A 22,252-nucleotide genomic window follows, 5' to 3' on the forward strand; every position below is an offset into this window, starting at 1 on the left:
GATCTGAATATTGTAATTGCTAATATTTTTATCTCCTGTAGAATGTTTTAGTCCTGTGTGGTATTTCCTTTGTTATTGCAGACTTGCAGTATTAGTATATGTGCTTCTCACTGTTCGGAAATGTAGTTTACTTTTATCTGTTGGAATGTTCATTTTGTTTCTTTCATTGCTCTAGAATCGAGATATGATGTCTATAAGATCGCTTTAAGATTGAAATCCTCTTACGCAAATACATTTTTTATGGGAATTTACCGTTAATAAGACAAGATAGGGTGTAGGGCGCTCTCTTGTGCACCCATTTTACCATTTTAGTCATCTTTTCGCGGAAAAAATCCAGAAAAGGAAAAAACAACAACATTTGACCATATAATTTTCTAGTTCTTTGATATTTACATTTTAATTATGACCTGGTTTATTATCTACTAATGAAACTTTCTCTCATGTATCAGCTGGATCTCTGTCGAATAGCTTTGAACCTATCTGGGGACAGGGTCTGGGAAGACTCAAGTTGCTGTTGTACAGTTATAACTAGAAAGACATATGCAGTTGATCTGGTTGAGCAGGTGACCCAATCTTCTTTCTGTTATCTGTCATCTTACATCTTCTTATATATTAATCAACCATGCCTGATCCAGATATTAGTAAACTGTGTATTTGATATGAAGTTATAATTTGAAGCACGCCAAAGTCATTGATGAGTCAATTGACGTCAAAGTTGGGATCTACAGTGGGATTTCTAATTAAGCAATTCAAGTCCCATGCCTATTGGGAAAAAGCATGAGGTTTTGCGTCGTTTCTATGTTAGCACCTTTTTATTCTCCCAATTTTCATTAGAATGGTCTTTTGGAAGTTACTTTATAACAAAATTTTAGGGGCTTATAAAAAAAAAGATGTGGTTGCTAGTGTTGTCAAACTTAATCATAAGGTCTCAGAGTGTATAATCTGTTTTTGAATGCCAGCTATAGATGGAAAGAGCATTTTGGACTGCTAAGAGGATGCAACACAGCAGTATTCCAAGGTGGTGCAGTTTCTGTGTCCCTTGTGGAGTTCCAAACAGTGGAAATCTTTACCTGAGTTGCATTATGATTGTCCCAGAGAAGCTTATCATGCTGGTGAAGATGGGCATTTCCTATGATACAGAGTAATTCATTCACTCGCGTGTGATTAGATCGTGGGAGATTCCAACATCGATTAGTAATGAGTTCACCGATTGTGGCCATATCAGAGATTCCAGAAATGGAAATTGTGAGCCTATTAAACCTCTCAATGTTGTTTCCTCCCTGACTAGTAAAATCATCTTATCCATAAAAGGTATAACTGAAATTTTCACACTTGAAAGGTTCTGTCCACGGATCACATCAATTGATTTAAAATGTGTAATGAAAGTAATTAACATGTATGAACTATGTTTCAAAACAATTTGAAATTGTGCCACCTTTGACTACATATAGTAATCTCAGATTTTTTATACTAACCATCATTCAAACCAATGGTGGAGACTTATAAGCCAATATTGTCATGGAAAGGATAACTTTGTTATGCTAAAAACTGACTTAAAATTAGATAACTTAGCCACTTCAGGGCATACATTTGTAGTAACAGTTACACATCCTCCAAGAGTACATGAAGATACCATAAAAGTTACAAGGACCATTATTGAAAGATCTCTATCTACAAAACTGGGTTCTGGTCCAGGGATAAGTTTACTGTATATGACTATAAGTTGCTAACAGAACTCCTGTTTTGCGCTTAAGCTGTCATTAGATGACTTGACCCTTTAAAGGGGAGCATGCACGAGTAGGTGACATATTTAACACTATCCAACAGCACAACAACAAATATCCTAGAGATGGACTTTGTCCCAATAGTACCATCAACATCAGCATCACCGACCTCTCTTGGATCAACAAGAACAGAAACAATCATTGGGGAAACTGAACTATTTCTGTGCAACTTCTCTTTCTGTGAATTACTTCCGTTGTTTTCTTCGCTGATGTTGCTGGCAGATCCAGTCAGAGGAACAGAGAGGCCATGGAGGATACGTCTGTTCCTTCCTTTAATTAGGTGTGTAGAGTTTTTTCTTTCTTCCGCGGACATGTTCCTACTGCCGGGAGTAGCTGGAACTATGGCTCCTGGGGACGGTGATACATCAAACTGGAATACTTCGGTGCACATACCGGAGCTTAGCATTGGCCCTACACAAATGGAAAAGGAAAAGAGTTTGTTTAAATAAGATATACTGAAGTGCTAAATTAACAAGAAGAAAAAAAGATCTGTTGTGGGCCTGTGGCTAGTAGAATGAAGAAAGATGCAAAAACTGAACACCAGCTCAAGAAACACCCACATAAATTCTTTACATTGTTTTTCCTGCTAGGACCATGCATATATTTAGGCATATTCTTTCTAACTACTGGATAATCTTTTTGACTTCTAAAATTGAGGAATCAATTATACAAAATACTGATATCACAAAAGATTCATTTGACACGTTTAACTAAACAGAAAAACTAGAGCCCGCGAGAATTTAACTTCAACACCACAGAAAGTAAAAAAGACAGCTTACATCCTCAAGGGGATCGATGGTAAACATATTACTAAAAAGGACACTACACAGAATAGGTATTAACATTGAATGCCACACAAGAACAAGCAGAGTATAATTTGATCACTCATTACGTGTCAAACAAGTTTAAACTAGAGCCTGCGATAATTTAACTTTAACACCACGGAAAGTAAAAAAAACCCCTTACATCCTCAAGGGAATCGAGAGTAAACATATTATTAAAAAGGAGACTAGACAGGTATTAACATTAAATGCCACACAAAAACAAGCACAGTATGATTTGACCACTCATTACGTGTCAAACAAATTTTCACAGGACTCAAACTAAGAAGAAAATCATGTCTATAATTTCAAAGCACAGACCAAGGAGAATGGACGAACTCCTTGAGGAATACAATTGTTATATAGCAAGGCATACAATAAAGACCTGTATATTATAATTGTCAATGCATATTACACCGTGGGATAACTACTACATATGCATGACGAGTAACAACAAAGAAAGTTGGGGCAGCCAATATAAAGAAACTAGAATACCATGCATTTAAGGTTGTGACTTGTGAGATTAAAATGGATACTAGACAATAATTTGGGTGAAGCAAGAAAGGTTCTGAAGATACAACTATGTAAGCACAACCTAATTACATGCCTGGACATAATAAGATCCAAGCCCAAATGTGAAATGGACAAATAGCTAGCAGGTATGAAAGTTTCCCAAAAATAGTTAAAATTACTAAATGTAATATTATAACTTTAGCCCGTCTTTCAAACAAATAGTATGCAAAATTGTTAAATTTGTTTACTGCGCCGCGGATATGGTTCATGAGGCAAACAGATAAGGATATTACCATTTACCCCCACATTAATGCAAATCTAAAATAAAGGAACACAGAACAACTTAAGTAAGCCAATATATATAGTAAGTCTAACCTGCAAGACCTTCCCGGAACCATTGTTGTAATTTACCATTGGGTGGCGTCGACTTCAAATTATCCTTACCCCCGGAACCTGAGGCAAGAGCCCTTTGTTGTTCGATTGTACTGCGGTATATATGTGATTGTCTTTCATCATTCTTGCCTGCTCCTTGAACAGATACATGAGGGGCCAAATGCAAGGCCAATGCCAAACTGGTCTCTCTGTCACTCTTTGCCTTTCCATCTTGATGTGATGCCTTGGCTTTCTCACTCGCTAGAACAGAATGAATTATTAAATTTCCATCTATCTTCACAAGCTTGTCATTTCTTGGAACATACAATGATGCAACAAGAGGGTCACTAGCATTTCCTGAACTAGCAAACTCATCAGAACCAGACTGCTTCATATTTGATTCTGCTCCTCCAACACGATCCTTCCGAGCATCAAACTTCTTATCCGGACCTTTAGCGCCATACTCGTGATTAGTTCCATTGACCATCAAAATCCTCTCATGACGCTGATCATAAACCCCGTTTCCAATATATCCAGAACCACCAGAAATCACATCTCGAATCCCTCCATATCTAACATTTACCATAGGAACTAGTCCTCCAAACAACAACATAAAAAACAATATACCAAGAAAGCTAACACTTGCAACCTTCTTAGTTTTACTTTTACCTACATTCTTCTTACTACTCTCTTTCTTACCAGGCTTAACAGCCGATTGTTGAGGTTTCAATCTCGGAATAGGAACTAAAGGCACCTGTGATCCCTGAGGCTTCAACATATAAGGAGGGCACGGCATCCATGGATAACCCATGGGAGCCATTGGCGGATGCGGATACATCCCCTGCATTGGAGGAGGAGCCACACCCACACCGCCACCACCATTCATCTGTTGCTGCCTTAAACTAGCATTTTCCGCAACAATAAAGGAAATCTTAGCATTCAAATCTTGTATGGTAGAATGCATTGATCTTACCTTATCCTCTAACTCCTCAACATAATGCTTCTTCCTCTGTCTCGAAAGCTGAGCACTTTCACGGTTCCTCATAAGCCTCGTCTTCCTCTTTTCGTCATCATCATTCATTTCACTAAAAACATTCGACTCATCCGTAGTAACACCGCCACCAGCCCCAGGACCATTAGCTGATCTCCTATACTTAATCGTCCTCGTAGACTCGGAAATAACATCCTGGTCCTCTTTCTTCCTCTTCAACACTTGACTATTCTTACCTGATTCCTCCACCTTAATCTTCCAATCAGTCACATTATTCACCAAATTCTTATCCAATTTCATCGACGAACCAACCGAACGCTCACAATTATCCGAACCCTGAGACGACGTCGGTCCAGAACACTCTGGCTTTCTAGCTTCAACCTTGGCACAATTGGAATCACCACTCACATTCAAATTCTTATCCTCAATTTCATTCGACCAATCGCGAGAATCTGAACACGAATCATTCACCTGACTCACATCACCACAAACCCTAACAACCTCAACCGAAACACAATCCGATACCTTCTGAACAGATTCCGATGAATTCTCACCGTCCACATTAAAATACCCGGCAACGTTGAAATTGGGATCATCAGACAACCGAGTCAACTCGTGCGACTCATTATTCGACCCGGACTCGTCCGGATCCGAAATAACATTCACCGGAACAGAATCAGGATCCGCGTAATTATCGGAAGGGAGGTTAACGACGTCGTCGAATGTGAAGTCAAAGTTCAAATCGTCGTCGTTGTCATTGAAGAATAAAAGCGAGTTTTTGATGTCGTCGGAAAAGAACGAATCGTCGAGCGGAGGAACGGCGAGGCCGTCGAAATCGGAGATCGGATCGGCGGCAATTGGGTCCGGCATTGGGTGAATGTTGTTTTATTGGGGTTTGTGAAGCGGATCAAGGGTTTTGACTTGGGTACTTAAAATAAGATGTGAAATGAGTTAGCACAGGGATTTTGGATAACGAGGGTATTTATTACAATCTCGCTCATTAATAACAACTCAATTCTGCCTATCTTTTGGATTTTCAAAATCCATTTAATTTTGTTCATATTCGATTTATTTATGATTTTCTACATTTGACATTAATTTTATAGATTTTAATAGATTTAGCTTTATAAATCTCTACCGAACTTGGATGAGATGTTTTTTGATTTCCCGTAAAATATTATTGTTAGATATATTTATGATTTCATGTCTAATAATGATTTGCGTTTAGTTTTCAGATCTTGACTAACATGACAAATCATGACTTAACTGAAAATCAGTACTTATACTGAAGTCAGAACTTAAGATATCAGAACTTAAGTTATCAGAACTTAAGATATCAGAAGATATTCATCAGAAGATAATATCAGAACTTAAGAAGACTTTCAGATATAAAAGCCGGCTGATTGAAGTAAAAGAAGATCAAGACTAAAACAAGAAGAGATATGCATGGAGAAGAATTCTATGAAGAATAAAAGACTTGGAGGAAAAGATAACTAATTGATATATGTTAGGATACAGAATTATATTCGATATCAATTAGAGATTATCTTGTAACTGTGTGGTATATAAACACAGCATAGGGTTTACACTAGAAGTGTTATCATTATCGAGAATATTATTCATTGTAACCCTAACAGCTCTCGTGATATTTGTTCATCACTGATAGAGAACGGTTTCATTGCAATACTGTTTTATTAATAAGATTATTCTTTGTTACATACTTGTGTTCTTAATTCGATTTGATTGTATTATACACTGTATTCAACCCCCTTCTACAGTGTGTATGACCTAACAAGTGGTATCAGAACTAATATGTTAACACGTATACAGTAAATATCCAAAACAATCATGTCTGAAGAAGAACAAACTTCAATCAAGCCCACCAAAATTTAAGAAACTCCAAAGACTCAAATTCACAGTCGATATGAGACTATTAGGGTTCCCATGCTGAGACCTACTGAGTATCCCATATGAAAAGTAAGGATGGCTATGTTTCTAGAAGCTACAGATCCAGAATACCTTGGCAGAATTAATGAAGGACCACATAAGCCAACCAAGCTCTCTGTTGTAGTTACAGATCAGCCAGCAAAGACTGTACCAAAGGAGAAAAGTGTGTATACAGGTGAAGATATCTCATATGTTGCCAAGGATGCAAAGGTAAGATATTTGTTATATAGTGTCATTGATAATGTCATGTCAAACAGGATAATTAACTGCAAGACTGCAAAGGAGATATGGGATGCCTTGGAGACAAGATGCCAGGGAACTGATGCAATTAAGAAGAACAGGAGGACTATACTCACTCAAGAGTATGAGCACTTTAACTTAAAACCTGATGAGTCATTAACTGGTTTATATGACAGATTTGTCAAACTCTTGAATGATCTGTCACTGGTGGATAAGGAATATGATCTTGAAGATTCTAATCTTAAATTCCTTTTAGCTCTTCCTGAAAGTTGGGATTTGAAGACAACTACTATAAGAGACAACTATGTTCTTGATGAAACTACTCTTGATGAAATTTATGGTATGCTCAAAACTTATGAACTTGAGATGGATCAAAGAAGCAAGAGGCATGGGAGAAAGTCAAGAACAGTTGCTCTTAAGGCTAAGGAGGAATCCCCCAAAGTGGCCGCCTCAAAGAAAGGCAAATGAAAGGCTCTCATTATAAAGTCTGATTTAGATTCATCAAGTTCTGATGATGATGATGAGTATTCAGAAACTGAAAGTCTATCTGAGATGGATGCTGATGAAGAGATGATGAAATTGTGTGCTCTTATGGTGAAGGGTATCACAAAGATAGCCTACAGGAAATTCAGAAAGGGAAATAAGGTTTCCTGGAAAAGTGGAAGTTCTGATAAGAAGAGTTTCAGAAAATATGAAGGCAAAGGAGGAAAGTCTGACAGGGGAGATTACTCAAATGTTAAATGCTATAATTGTGGTGAGAAAGGCCACATATCTCCTGATTGCAAGTAAGGAAAAGGTGACAAAGGCAAGGCACTTGTCATAAAGAAGAAAAGCTGGACATACACTTCAGATTCTGAAGATGAGTTGAACTATGCCTTGATGGCAAATGCTGATAGCAGTTCTGAAGCTGCTGAGTTAAATTTACCTCAAACAACTTATGCTTTTCAATCCAATGAGGATAACTGTGCTAGATGCTGACCTAGTAGTCTCTAATATACTAAAGATCTCATGTTTGAAGTAATTGTTTATGTGGAAATCTTTTAACACAAGCAAATTCTGATATTGAGCTTGGATAGGTTTACTTTGTGTATCTTATTACTAAGTCAAAAACTAGAATAGTGCTTCTTATCTGTTAAGTTCTGATGTTAGTAAATCTTATGAATATACTTAGTGCTGATAAGCCTCACTTATCAAAAGAAAAAGTAAAGAAAAGAAATAAATATCAGGTACTCCTTTGAGATCTAGAGAAAAATGTATGTGGAAGGGAAGACCCAAGTGCATTGCTGGTATTAAGTAATATGCATTAGAAAAGCAAAATAAAGTTTTCTTGGTGACTTTTCACATTCTCTGATTACTGGAGAAATACTCTGATAATAGTATAAATTCTGATAAGCAGTTGTGACTCACTTACACTGAGGAGCTCCTGTGAAAAAGAATACCAAAAGATGCACAAAATGAGCACAAAACAGTTGAGGTGGACTCATGCATGAACTCATTCTATAGTAGACTTCAGACTAATGACAAATTTTAAGCAAAGTTCTTAGTTATGTCTTATTTTTAAGATGTATTAAAGTAAATCAGACTTTACTCTTTGTATGATATTTAGCTTAAAGCACACACTTACACTCCATATGAATGAAGAAAATTACTGTGGTGATCAATGTTGTTTTAGATGAACAGTTTAACTGTCAGTTGCATAAATTCCGAGGACAAGTTCTGATGGAAATTCTGATGATTAAGTTCTGCGGAAACCATATCAGTATTTGTGTGAAGAATTACAGAAATAAACATTCACTTTTTGAGATCAGAAGCAATATTCTGATGACCTTTAAATTCTGATAATAGTCAAGTTCTGATGCTTACGTGGCAGTATTTATTTACTTTATTTATTTTTGGGTCAATACTTAAACGGTTATATTTTATCAGAATATTGGTTTAAGTGAGATAAAGACAGTCATAATTACTTGTTTAGTGGGAACATTTTTTTTTGAAAAACTGCATTTGCATAGTAATCATTACTTATTTCCCGTGCCCATTAACTATTGTCTTAACTACTGAATGGCTGACAGGTGTAAAGACTGTTCCAATTCGTCTTAACTGCTGTCAAGTGGTGTGTATAAGTAAAAGAGAGAAAATATTTTAAATCTTTTATCTACCTTTGTATTCAATACTCTCTTTTTTTCTCTTATTCTCTCTATATTCACTGACGGTTTTTACACAGGCATCTTACCAAACACCTTTCAGGCATTTTTATTTCTCACTTCTTTTTCAATGGTACCCAAAGATCTAATCTTTAATGGAGCAAAGTTCGTCCTCAACAACTACACTGCCATTCTAACCAAGAGTGATGCTCCGTCGGAACTTCATTTTGTTCAGGACTTCTTGGCTCACAGTGAAATAGGATTCGCTTTGACGCAGCCATCCACTTTATCTGGAACTCAAGTTCTGACGTTCTGGCGAACGGGACTTTATGATGATGGTGGTAAGGATGGAACTCCAAACATCATTTTTACAGCAAAGGAAGTGGAGTACGATGTTACTCCGGCAACAGTAAGGAAAGCTCTACATCTACCTGAGAACTGCCAGTTCAGTTCTGCTGTTGAGGAGCCATTGCTACAGCAAATGATGGCTAATTTAGGGTATGAGGAGAGTTTGGCAAAGTTGGTCCAACTTAAACGCCCACATATTCGAAGAGAATGGAGCTTTTTCTTCGATTGCATCACCAAGGCGTTCGCAAACAAATGCTCAAATTTTGACGCCATTCCGATTCTGACTCAACAAATTGGGTATGCTCTCCTAAACCAGTCTCACTTTGATTATGCCAAGATTGTGTTATGTTTTATAGGAGATAGAATGAAAGAGGACAGGAATGTAGTTTACTTTGCTAGGTTCTCTCAGTTAATTTACAGTTACTGTACATCAGATGAACCACAACTAGCAGGTGAACACATAGAACCTTTTAGGTTAACAAAAAGGGCTTTTACTGACCTTTTAACTGCTGATAACAAAAAGAAAGTTCTGAGGCCCCTTAGAATTCCTTTAGCAGTAAAGCAAGCCCTTGTAAATGTTGATGTTGCTACTTACTTTGTATTATATCCTGATGTTCCATAACAACAACAACAACCACAACCACAACAGCCATCAGAACCTACTACTGCCACTCAACAAACACACACATCAGAACATGCCAACCATCCATCAGCACATAATCAAGTTAAGCCTTCTTCTTCTAGAGCAAAGAGGACTAAGACAGCACCTCAGGCACAACATAAAAGAAGGAAGATGATTTTAAGAGATAAGTCTGATGATGAGGTACAGGTTCAACCATCAGAACCTGTTGCTGAAGTAGCTGAGAAGGTCTCTTCTCAGACAGCTCAAGAAACTGGGAGTTCTAGGCCCCTAAAAAGGCTTAGAAAGCTAAACTCTGATGATCAAGCTCCCAGGATGCATCTTCCTCTCCAGGACTTCGAAAAGGCACTTTTGGAACACCAATAGGCATGAAATGAAAGAAAAAGAACTAAGTACTAGATTTCACTTTGATGTGGAAACGTAAAATGTCCTTTATCGTATTTTATTCATAGATTAAAAAAATTCATAAAGAAATACAGAATTAATAAGAAAAAATTTCTTACGAAGATCAAGGAGGGCTGTAGAAGAATCAATCTCTGAAGAAGGAATGGAAGCAGCAGCTGTGGAAGGGGGTCAGGAATCTCTGATCCCACAAGAACCTACTGTAGTTAAATCTCTTCCAAGTGCTGATCCAGAACTTCATGAAGCTCACAAATCCCCAATCCAAGAGCCAGAGACTACTCCAATGCCTACACCTCATGTGTCTCCAATAAATTCTCCAGTACATGCTGAAAACCCAGGCACAATTGCTGAAATTGATATCAACAACTTGGATGTGCCTTTGGTCTTGTATCTGGAAGCTCCATCCACTTCACATCTTTCTTAGCACACTCCACCAACAACTCCATTGCTAGATGCTGATGACCATGAAGATGAATCTTCTATTGCTTCACATACAATCATTCTATCAAAAGATGCTGATACTCAAGATTCTACAAGTTCTATTGAAGAAAATACTGGTGAAGCTGCTACAAATATAAATGTTGATGCAGCTGGTCCTTCTGGACATGCACCTCCACAATAAATTTTAATTTTATAGATTATTGTCAGTCATCAAGATTTGTTATTTGCATTTGTTAAACCATGTACTGAATTTCTTTTATCTAAATTAAAAATTATTATAAAGTTAGAGATATTCAAAATAAATTAAATGCTAAGGAATTAATGAAAACATGAATTTTATTGAAATTTCAAATATTTTTGAAGTTGTACTCGAATTTTTATTAAATAAATTTGTTGAGTTTAAATTCAGTTCAATGCAATTAAAAGAAATTTAAAATTTACTCTTATTTTAAAATGTAAAAATTGAATTGTTAGTTAAAAATTCAATTTCAACCTTCGTAAACTCTGCATATTTTAAGTAGGCAAAGTTTCTGTTTTGCTTTTTTTCAAAAAAAAGGGTAAGTTCAACGTTTACTCACTAAACCCGATGGTTTTATGAAAACCAATATTTACTGACATTTAAAAAATTTATTTTGGTTTTACTCAAATTTGAAATAGAGATGTCATTTGAAATAAAGATGGCAACGAGACGGATTCGAATGGGGTATTAGAAACTCAAATCCAAATTTAAATATTTTCAGATTTTTCAAATTCAAATTCGTCGGATTTTGGGCGGGTCAATTTTTTTGGGCACCCAAATTACGAATAATTCAGTCAAATTAAATATTATTTATACATACAAACACCACTAATTACATTTATATAATATCTAAAATTAAAATATATTAATTAATAAGTAGCCAAACTCATTATACTGCATGAGTTGACAAAGTGATTATACAATCTTACATACGTTGATAACATTAAATTTAGTATTCCATCACAAATAAATTTTTATAAATATATAAAAAGTATAATTTAAATAATAAAAGTTGATATTGAAATAGTAAATAGTTAAAATTATATAAGTGTTGACAATCCTGATATTGATCTAATCCTACTCAAATAATATAATAAAAATATGTAAATTATATGTTTTACATTTAGAATATTATATATTAATATAATACATTTACGTGTCTGATTTTAATCGGGTTTCGAGTTTGAATTTTGAATTTTGAATTTCGGATTTTGGATAGAATATCAGTTCGATATCGTTGAAATGTAAATCCAAAACCAAATTCAAATTCAAAATTTCAAATTCGATATATTCAAAATTTTGAATTTTGAATTAAATATTTTTCGGAGTGAATTAATTTGTCTATCTCTAATTTGAAAAGTTAAACTCATGTCTTTGTATATTGTTGCACTTTGTCAAGGAAAGCCAGAGGGCATCATCCTTTCATCCATCAGTAGGTAAACTCGAGTAATTTGTCTGTTTCAAAGCAGATAAATTTTCACCTGTTTTTTTTAAAGAATAAAAATAATGTCAAACACAGCCTATTCTTCTAATAGAACATTGTTGGGTATTTTGATCAATAAAAAGAACTAGACTGGGTCAAATAAAAGGGGAGAAAACAATTAAGACTGAATAAGTGAATATATAGAGTATAATAAAAGTGGAGAAAAAAAAACAAATAAACACCGATAACAACAATTTTTTGTTAACCCCGAGTTTGAGAACAGTTGGATGCAATAATATATTTTTTATTTTCTCTCTCGCATGAGAGTCGGCCGCCCTAACTTAATCAAACCCTAGCGCCCTACCTTCTTCTTCACCCTTTATACCCATCTCCATCTCAATATTCATCTACATCTTCTCCTTTTATTCACTTTTTCTTTAATAAAATCGAGATTTGTTTTACAAAACTCGAAAAATCCATTACAGTTCTTCACTTTAGTTTTCAGATCTACTAAGGTAAGAGTCTGGATTTTATAATAAAATTCAGTTTTTGGATTCAAAATCTGCGGTCTAACAACATATTACAATTTGGTGTTATTCCGAGATTTTTGAATTTTGGGTTTTTTTCGTATTATTTTGTTTAAGTTATTATTTGTGTGTTTGATTGTCTCACTTTATGCGATGTGTCTCGCTTTGTGCGATGTGTTGGTTGTGTTGAAAATGAATTGGATGGTGTATTGGGAGATCTTGATATCTCGCATCAACAACACTTTCGGCAGGTCTATAGCTGGTGTCCGGCAGGTAGATAGCTGGGGTGCGTTTGGAACGGTGGTGAAAATCACATGTGCTCACCTCTCACAAAAAATATTTGTTCATAACATGAGGCCTCTAAACTCAGTTGTTGCAACTGAGTCCTCTGAACGTTGCAATATCAATCGAATTAATGTGAGGGTCAATTGTGAAACTACTGTTTTCGGGGGAGATGCGTGCTGGATTGTCCGGGAAACCATTACCTTCATTTTTAATTTTCAGAATATGTGTATTCAGTTTGTTAAGCAATCCGGAAATAAAACAGCTAATTATTTAGCTCTATTTGTTTTTCAACCTGATTGCATGATCAGTTGGGGGTTTGTCCCGATTGAATCTCATTCAAGTTATTAATGAAATCTGCTTTAAATTTAGAAAAAAAAACACCGATAACAACAGCGGAGAAGAGGAGACTAGAAAGAAAGACTTAAGCAGCATCAGCCACGTGTACTTAAAACGAATGAAAGGAAGATTGAAGGAAATTTCCTGGATCTCGACGCAAGGGAACAGGTACCGCACGCCATCCTCCCCACTACAAACCTTACGTTTACGCATCCTCCGCGTGTGCTAATCATTTTCCTTTTCTTTCTTTTTTCAGAAATGTATTAAAGAAAAACAATAACACTTTTTTAAATTAAATGACAAGAATGGCTATTTTTAATATTTTAATCATTTTGATCAATTGGTATCTCAAAAAGTTTTACTTTTTTATTTTATTAAGTAATATATATGTATTTTAGAGTTGAAATACCCCGTGATATTTGGGTATATATCTCAGAATACATATTTTAGTTTGTTTAAAAAAATTAAAAATAAGGCCAAACACCAGGCCTGAAATAACAAGTCTAAGAGCATCTACAAGGCTATTAGCTATCATTAGCTAAAATAGAACAAAATAGATATTATGTAAAATTTGTTGAACCTATAAGTAATTTTACTTTAATCAAATTAGCTAAAATGATTAGTTATATTTAAAAAGAGTTTTATTGTTATTTTTAAATTTCAAAAATTATATTAAATAATTTTTTTAACATATATAGTTGTGAATAAATTATTAATAACCAATTAATTATTTTTTTTAGTGAATATAAGTGAAACTAAAATATTAAATTGATTAAAATTTAGCTGTCACCTAGGTTTTATTGCTAACATGTGCATCCCTTTGAGATGCTTAGACATTTTTGTCACATTTTTCAAATTTGTTTGGCCATCATCCCTTCTAAAACTAAAATAATTTTAAAAGATGAGTTAACATTTTTTAAATAGTTTATATGTGTAGCATGTTCACTGCACACATTACTTCAACATGATATTATTATTTTGTATAAAACAAAATGTTATATAGATATAAATATGTATTTTAATCCAATGATTATACTTTTACGACATAAGTGATATATTATAATTTAATAGATCTTTGTTATAGGTAAAGTTTGTAATTAAAAGTAATGTCCCAATTATAAATAAAACCCAAAATTTATAAACCGGTATATGTTTAATATTGGAGATCATAAAATCTATTAAGTATTTATCAGGGAAAATACTAAGATAGTAGTTAGTTCATTTTTCAACAAGTACTACAATTTATCATTACTAATTATATTAGTAAATCATAATTTTTCATGCTAAATATGATGTTTGGTACGTAAAATCTATAATATATTATTATAAGCGAAACATGATTTCGTTTGATGGGTTGATTAACACATTCCTAAAGAGTATGTTAACACATTGCAAAACAAAGTTTAAAAAATATTATTTAGTTAAAAAAATTAAATCATATATATAATATAACTACATACTATGTAAATTATTATCCAACTTAATTTTTAATTGCACTCAACTTTTTTTTTACCTCCGGAATCAAATACTTTAAAATTAATTTTAGCAATTCAAATTATAATATAACAAAATAATTAATAAATCAAAAAAAAAATAAATAAATAATGTCATATTCAAAACACCTAATTTCCTACAGGCTCTCTACCCGCGCCGACCTATTTGCTGTAGTAGGAGGACAAATTAAGATTTTAATAATCTAAATTTTGAATTCATCAATAATATAATATATGTCAAATAATATGTAAATATTTTAATTTCATTAATCTCAATAATATGTTATTATTTTTTTATAATTTATTTATATAAAATAATAAAATAATAAATATGCAAATATTAAAGTCAGCCCGTGCATCGCACAGTTATAGGCTAGTATGAATTAAGTGAAAAACGGCTAATAGGGGTCACAAATTTTGTGAAAATTATATTTTATTATAGTATAATATTTGATAGGTCTTTCTCTGCTTCATATCAAGAGACTTATTGTTTTTTTTAAGTTCCTGCCTCGTTCAGCTTCGATTTCCCAGTGTTGTCCTTGGATTATTACATTGTGTTTGTTTTTAAAAGTTAAGTCTATGATTGGTCCGTATTTTGTAAAATTTTATCAAATTTTTATTAGAGGGATAATCATGGAATTGGACTAAATTTTTTAAAAAAATAATTCGTCCTTAAAATTTGAACTAGGATTGTTTTGCCCGCGCTACGTGCGTGCCATTATTTTTGACATTGTAAAATGAGAATTTTTGTTGTTTATTTGTTATTGTTTTTAAATTTAAAACTAAATGATAAAAAAAAATTCTAAGAATATCTAATAAAATAGTTTATTTTAGATTTTTGCCTTGTTCTCTTTGGTAGGTAATTTTTTTTATTTTATGTTTTTGTTATTAGCATATATAATGTTGAAAATATGTTAATTTGATTAATTTATTATGCTACATATTTTAATAATTTAATATAACATGTTACACTGCATGATGGTTGGATTGCTTTCGGCAATTTTTTCAATCTAAAGGTAGGAGGCACTTGTAAAATATAACGCAATCTTGTAAAATTTCTTATAGACGAAATGAATTTATATTACAAAATTGAAATTATTGGGTTTTTAATTGGAAATTACAAAAATATTTTTATATCATGTTGTACGATTTTATATAATTTCCTTTTGTAAAATAAAGTCCCATTAATATTTTTCTTATGTATAAAAGCAAGATACAGTATGAAAATTATGGATTAAAATGGAAGTTATAGATTAAAAATATTAGTGTAAAAAAACAATGCATTTAATTTACTTGAAAAATAAGTTGATATATTGCAATGAATGGTATACCATTGACAATTCATATAGTTGAATTTCAGCAAAGTAACAAAGCAAACTATGATAAATAATAGGACAAAGCAATCAAAAACTTAATTATCCAACAATAGACTTCATTACAAACCAAAGAGCAAACATAATTAAGTTCATTACAACCGTAATTTAAAAGTTTGACAAATCAAACTAAAACAGCAAAATCTCAAGAAATAAAGTTCAAAATAACAAAATATATTTGAAGCAAAGGCCCACATTCCTCATGGTTGAACTAATAGTAATTTTTCCAGAAACTTTGGTCAGAGTTCTTAATCCTGCATATTCATAGGCTTGATCAAGGTGATGGCAAGTAGTAAGATAATCAATGAAATGAAACCAATCCAAATTGTGCAACTTACATGTTCCTTCTTAATGTTTTTTAGCAGAACTGGACCTTGAACTTGTTTCCCACTCTCTTTCTGATCACCAACATCTTCCAGTTCTTGCATATTTTCCACCACCACATCTTCAATTTTCCTTTTGTTAGGCTTTGTAGTTGTTGATTTCTCAGTATCAGGAGTGAAAGAGTCAAGTGAAATGCTCTGATTTGTAGAGATGTTTTCACTTAACTATGAACAAAGTCAGATTAAATTCTTAAATATTACAGATACAACATAACAACGTAATTTTGAATTATATGTATAATCTTTACCTCCGAAATTCCATCTGCAAATTCAGTATTTCCAGTATGATTCTTTGAATACTCCACGGAGTCAACACCTTCCAAAATATCTACTGCTGTGTAGAGGCAAGATCTTTGTTTTACATTGTTTTCTATTATTTCTATTGTGCAAGTGCATTGCTTTCCTTCAATATTTTTTAACACTGCTGGGAATTTGTCCTTTTTTCCAGACTAAGCACATATAAGACAATAAATATGTTACTGAATACAGTTTTGAAGATTAGCATAGTTTGATAAATTTTGTAATTAATTACCTTCTTTTGCTCCATGAAAACCTCATATACATTTTTTCCAGAAATTCGTTGTACCTCACGATCATATAACAAAATAGCAGCCCCTCCGCTATCATCTTCAACATTCACACATAACTTGAAACTGTTATAGAAAGCATGTGTTAGTAATAACTAAACAATGTTTATAACTTAACTTTTCAATACTGGACTATAAAAGTGTATATAAAATAATATCAAACCTTTTTTCTGGTACAGGAACAATCCTCTTGCACTTTTCACACTCAAAGTCATGTTTCAGTTCTTTCACTGGTAGGTGACATTTTGTGTAGATGTAATGCCACCAGTTGGACTTTTCTTCCACATCAACAATTTTGACTTTGCACATGACATGTTTCTGTGAATGTAAATTTGAAGATTTAATATTTTACATAGCCAAGAAAAATAAGTTAATTTCATAATACCTTGATATAGTCATCACTTAATTTCTGAATGGTGGCCAAAGTGAGGATTTTTGGTTTGTCAATCTCAACCTGTGTTGGATCTTCAATCTTGAAATCTCCTTCATCATACCTATAATTATATTTGTTATTGTTCTGTTGATATTACTCAGCGTACCATTACAAATTTACTTTATAAAGCTATGACTATATACCTCTCACGAAAGTGTTCAACAGCCGGATGATCATAGTTAATGAAAAACCTTGTTGCTGGAAGATTTGATAATTGCACTTCCTCTATTTCATATAAAAAATAGTTGTGAATAATGAGATGTGAAACAATATGGTCTTGGTAACAAATTTATATGACTATGCATATTTTCTCACCCTTGAAAAGACCATATCTACAGCTTGATACAATAGCAATGATAGGTCTGACATGTTGAGCTTTTACTTCCTTATCAAAAGCTGTTGCAAAATCATCCCAGAAGCAAAATTTTACTGAAGTCCTGGTAAAATAAAGTGCGACATTACACACTGATATCTTTAAATATAGTTATGTTACAATTATTAAAAGAAATATGAAAAAGTAATCTCAAATCGACATAAATGATAGATTTTTATACCTTCCATCAGTCATTGTGAAACGCAGCTGTATTTGTTCTACATCGTTGTTGTTTGTTAGCTGCCTTATATTGTAATCTCCTTCAATTATGTAACCAATAACATCTGCATTATCAAATACATGTTACTACAATTCTTTGGACATGGATTTGCACAACATGACATGTATCGACTGATGAATAGTAACCTATAAGCTGTGACTTTGGCAAAGTAGTTGGCAAATCTTTGACATCAGAGAAGTTGTAGAAATCAAACACATTTCTTGGAATCATGTTATCATAATTTTCAAGTACTTGCATGTCCGTATGACTGGAAAACCATATTTGCTTATCGGACTGGATGCATTTTATTGAATAATTACGATAAGTCTTCACTTGGACATTGCTGATTGTATAGATCTTTCCTTCAACAATCTCACACTTTATATCTTGGATGTTGTTTGGCCATACAAATGCATGGATACGTGAATGCTGCGATATTTACCAAGTTTTGTTTCAGTGAACACAGTGAATGAGTTATGTGAGATATATAAATTTGAGAAAATAACTAACCCTATCATCCACTAAAAGCAAGTTCTTTCCCTTGAATTCTCTTCTAGCCTTTGAGCTGTAGCTATCCCATTCACGAACCAGTCTCACTCTAAGATTCCAGTCAAATCGTCCTTCATGCAAAGAATCAATGGAATCAAAGATCTTCATGATATCCTGCACAGTGAATATAATCGATATTACAGAAATTTTATTATGATTTAGATTAACTTATGATGCATTCATCGGTACATTACCTTGTGAACTTTAGTTCTTAAAGCTGCGCATAATATGTCGAATAGGGTTTGTAAATAAGAATATGTTGCATAGTAGAAATATATATATATGATAACTATATATATGCATAATTTATGGAGGTGTGTAGAAAGAAGCTGTCACAATTGACGCTTAGATTCATGTGCTTCATATCCCGTTAAATAATATAATATTGTATGGAGTGACATTTGTGATTGATTGTATTTACTACATACAATAATTATGATGAAGTGTTTCCTTGAAAATGTATAACTACAACTGTTATATGTACCATAAATTTGTTTCGAACTATATCAGCAAGATTGATTGTATTATTTATTTTGTTATATACGCAAGATTTTGTGATCATGACAGTAAGTCCAACAGTCAAGGAAGTAATTTTTGACAATAAAGAAAGGAAGTTATAATTATTACTTTAATTTAGATGAGTAGACATAACGTCATGTCTTGAAAGAATCAACACATTTTTATTGAGAAAGTAATTAATGTGAAGAAAAATAAAAGAAAGATCATTTTACTTTGAAAACAATTTTTTTGAAATAGAATTACTTATAAAATATACGTATTTTAAATATGAAGAAATAAGATACAAAAAACTGATGTATTTTATTATTAATAATTTTTTTATATAACTTATTCATATATCAAAATTACTATCTCTAATTATGTGGGTTTGAAAATAATTCACTCTCTTCTTCTAAACCATCTTAAACGACGCATTCAACTGTCATTGTGATTAATAAGGCATACACACAACACGTAAATTTAGTTTAGTATATTTCAAATTTAACAAAGGTTTCCATATTCTCACTTTGAAGACGCTCGTAGAAACCTGTCATGGATACTGGACATGATATAACTCCTAAATTTCTTGCATTTGTATCAGAAGATGTGATTCAATCAAACGAACTGGTAAGATTCATTCTATGCGTACACTGTATGATATAATTTCATTCTATTCTAAATTTTTTTAAAATAATGTTGTAGATTATCCCAGAAGTTTTCTTTGATAAGTTCAAAAACGGACTAAAAGATTTTGTAAAGTTTATTTTTCGCGATGGAAGTAAGATAGTGGTCGGAGTTAATGAAAGTAGAAAGGTTTTCTTTGGAATACAAAAGATTTTCAAGAACTATAATTGTGGGCTTGGGTTTTACCTTCTGTTTGAGTACTTTGGCACTGGACGATTTTATGTTTTCACGTTAAACAATGGTGGTTGTGAAATTGAAGATGCAGAACGATCGGGAAATGTTAACAATTTTCACATATTGCAAGGTATGATAAGCGAATTGAATTTTCAGTTTGAGTACTTTATGATCATGTTTGTACTACTATATTGAATTGTGAAGTCATAAGCTTTATCTGATGCAGACTGCTGTTCAATTCAAGGTGTCTGGAAGTTTCACACAAAAATTGATTCTTCAATGAACCTAATTGATATTGTAAGTATGTTTAATAAAATTTGATATGACATTGTAGTAGTCAATGCTTATGAAGTGTATTTTAATCTTTGATTTGTAGGACTTGTCTACTGCATTCTTGAATGAATTTGGTAGCAACATTCCTATGGTTATCTACTTGATTCCAAATAATGGTGATGTATATGAAGCACGTTACTGTGAGGTTGAGAAGAAACTACATGGTGTTTGCAGCATCATTCATTTCATTGGTTGTCGGCAACTCATTGATTGCATCATAACATATGATGGTAATCAGATGTTCTACTTCTCGGCATTCAATGAGAATGGAATAGAAAGATCTCTCATGAATGTTCACCTGCAATATCCTGGTAAGAAATCTCAATTACTATACATTTCAAACATAACATAGCCTCATCATGTGATATATTACATTGTCTATTCATACCATGCGTTATGACTTCAGATTGGAAGATGTCAGACGAAACAGAGTTCAAAGTAAAAATCACACAATCACATGTTTTGCCACATTGCTATGGTGTTGTGAGTCATTTCTATACAAAGATTCTCTCCCTTTCGAAAAATTCATTTTCTTTTCATTAATTGATGATCTTTGCATATGCAGTACAAACATATTGAGTTCAAACCATTAACAAATCATTGGAAAAATGGAACAAACATTATTCTTCATCATGGTTATTCTTCTTGGTTAGTGAAAGTGAAGAAAAGAAAGACAAAGATAACACTGCATGATGGTTGGATTACTTTTGACAATTTTTTCAATCTAAAGGTAGGAGACACTTGTTACTTTGTTATGAGAGAATGCTTCACCGAGTTTGATGTGACAATAATCAAGAAGGAAGACGTTTGATGTTGCTACTTGGTCATGTTTTATGAGTAGTTCTGTTTTAGAAGTTCTGTTTTAGAAGTTCTGTTACTATTGTATGACATTGGTTTAACCAAAACCTGTTCTATTTATTATTTTAGATTAATGTTTATCTATTAATTTCGAAGAATTGTTTGTTTATTAAATTAAGATTGTCAAGACACAATTTTAAGGAAAATGAATTTGCTATGTAAAAACTATGTTTCTAAAACATAAAAACTATATTTAACATACCTACACCATGTTCACTCTATATGATTTTTATTTTTGGATTTACATATTTTAAATATTGATTTATAATTATATACATAATTTTGAGATTTTATCAAACCTAAATAATAAAACATAAAAATCATATGTTGAACAATATTATTGTAGTAATTTAACTGAATTGAAGGTAAAATTCTAAATTTTTGATTGCAAAATTATAGATTTTGTATATATTTCATCTTATGTTGAATAAAATAACACATTTTTTAAAAATATTTAAATTTAGTTTCGTTATCATGTACATATAGCGATTTCAATTAGTAAAATCATATAATTTCCTTATTATGAAAATAATAATTTATTGGTAAAACAAAATATATGCTCCTCGGGAAATATATATTTTCAAATTATATTGTACTAATTTTTTTGCATATAAGTTAAATTAAATATCTTTAACAGTTATTAATGAATTTCCATATTAAGCTTTAAATATTCACATATAAAATTAATTTCATTATGATCAATTAAAATGCCCCAGAATATTTAAATTTAAATTAATTATGATCTACATGTACTGATTGAAAATAATAAAATTATATAATTGCAATATTAGGGAAGAATAATTCATTTATAAAATAAATATTAAGCAATATTATTGTAGTAATTTAATAGAATGAAAGTTTATTCTAAATGTTTGGTTGCTCAATTATAGATTTTGTATACATTTCATCTTACGTTCAAAAAATAACAATTTTTTCAAAAATATTTAAATTCCTATTTATATTAAGTTTTGTTATCATGTACATACAGTGATTTAAAATAATAAAATCATATATGGGAAATTATATGATTATAGTTTTATGAAAAATAATTATTTTTTACAACT

At 32.4% G+C, this 22,252-nt stretch overlaps 2 protein-coding genes across 2 annotated transcripts; both read right to left on the reverse strand.

Moving 5' to 3' along the window:
• Window positions 1–1,513: 1,513 nt before the first annotated feature.
• LOC141712571 (bZIP transcription factor 17-like) lies at window positions 1,514–5,447 on the reverse strand. Its single transcript, XM_074515558.1, has 2 exons — window positions 3,494–5,447; window positions 1,514–2,195 (listed from the first exon to the last, which is right to left on the reverse strand). The coding sequence occupies exons 1-2, from the start codon at window positions 5,349–5,351 to the stop codon at window positions 1,750–1,752; spliced, it is 2,304 nt and encodes a 767-aa protein (XP_074371659.1). The 5' UTR covers window positions 5,352–5,447; the 3' UTR covers window positions 1,514–1,749.
• A 10,897-nt stretch (window positions 5,448–16,344) lies between these two features.
• On the reverse strand, window positions 16,345–18,749 carry LOC141714423 (replication protein A 70 kDa DNA-binding subunit B-like). Its single transcript, XM_074517943.1, has 11 exons — window positions 18,603–18,749; window positions 18,239–18,521; window positions 18,054–18,156; window positions 17,815–17,936; window positions 17,643–17,724; window positions 17,452–17,560; window positions 17,230–17,384; window positions 17,012–17,132; window positions 16,728–16,928; window positions 16,435–16,644; window positions 16,345–16,350 (listed from the first exon to the last, which is right to left on the reverse strand). Exons 1-11 carry the CDS (start codon window positions 18,747–18,749, stop codon window positions 16,345–16,347), a joined length of 1,539 nt encoding a protein of 512 aa, XP_074374044.1.
• Window positions 18,750–22,252: the final 3,503 nt, after the last annotated feature.

The sequence above is a fragment of the Apium graveolens genome, chromosome 3 (genome assembly GCF_009905375.1).
Source record: "Apium graveolens cultivar Ventura chromosome 3, ASM990537v1, whole genome shotgun sequence".
Classification (NCBI taxonomy): Eukaryota; Viridiplantae; Streptophyta; class Magnoliopsida; order Apiales; family Apiaceae; genus Apium; species Apium graveolens.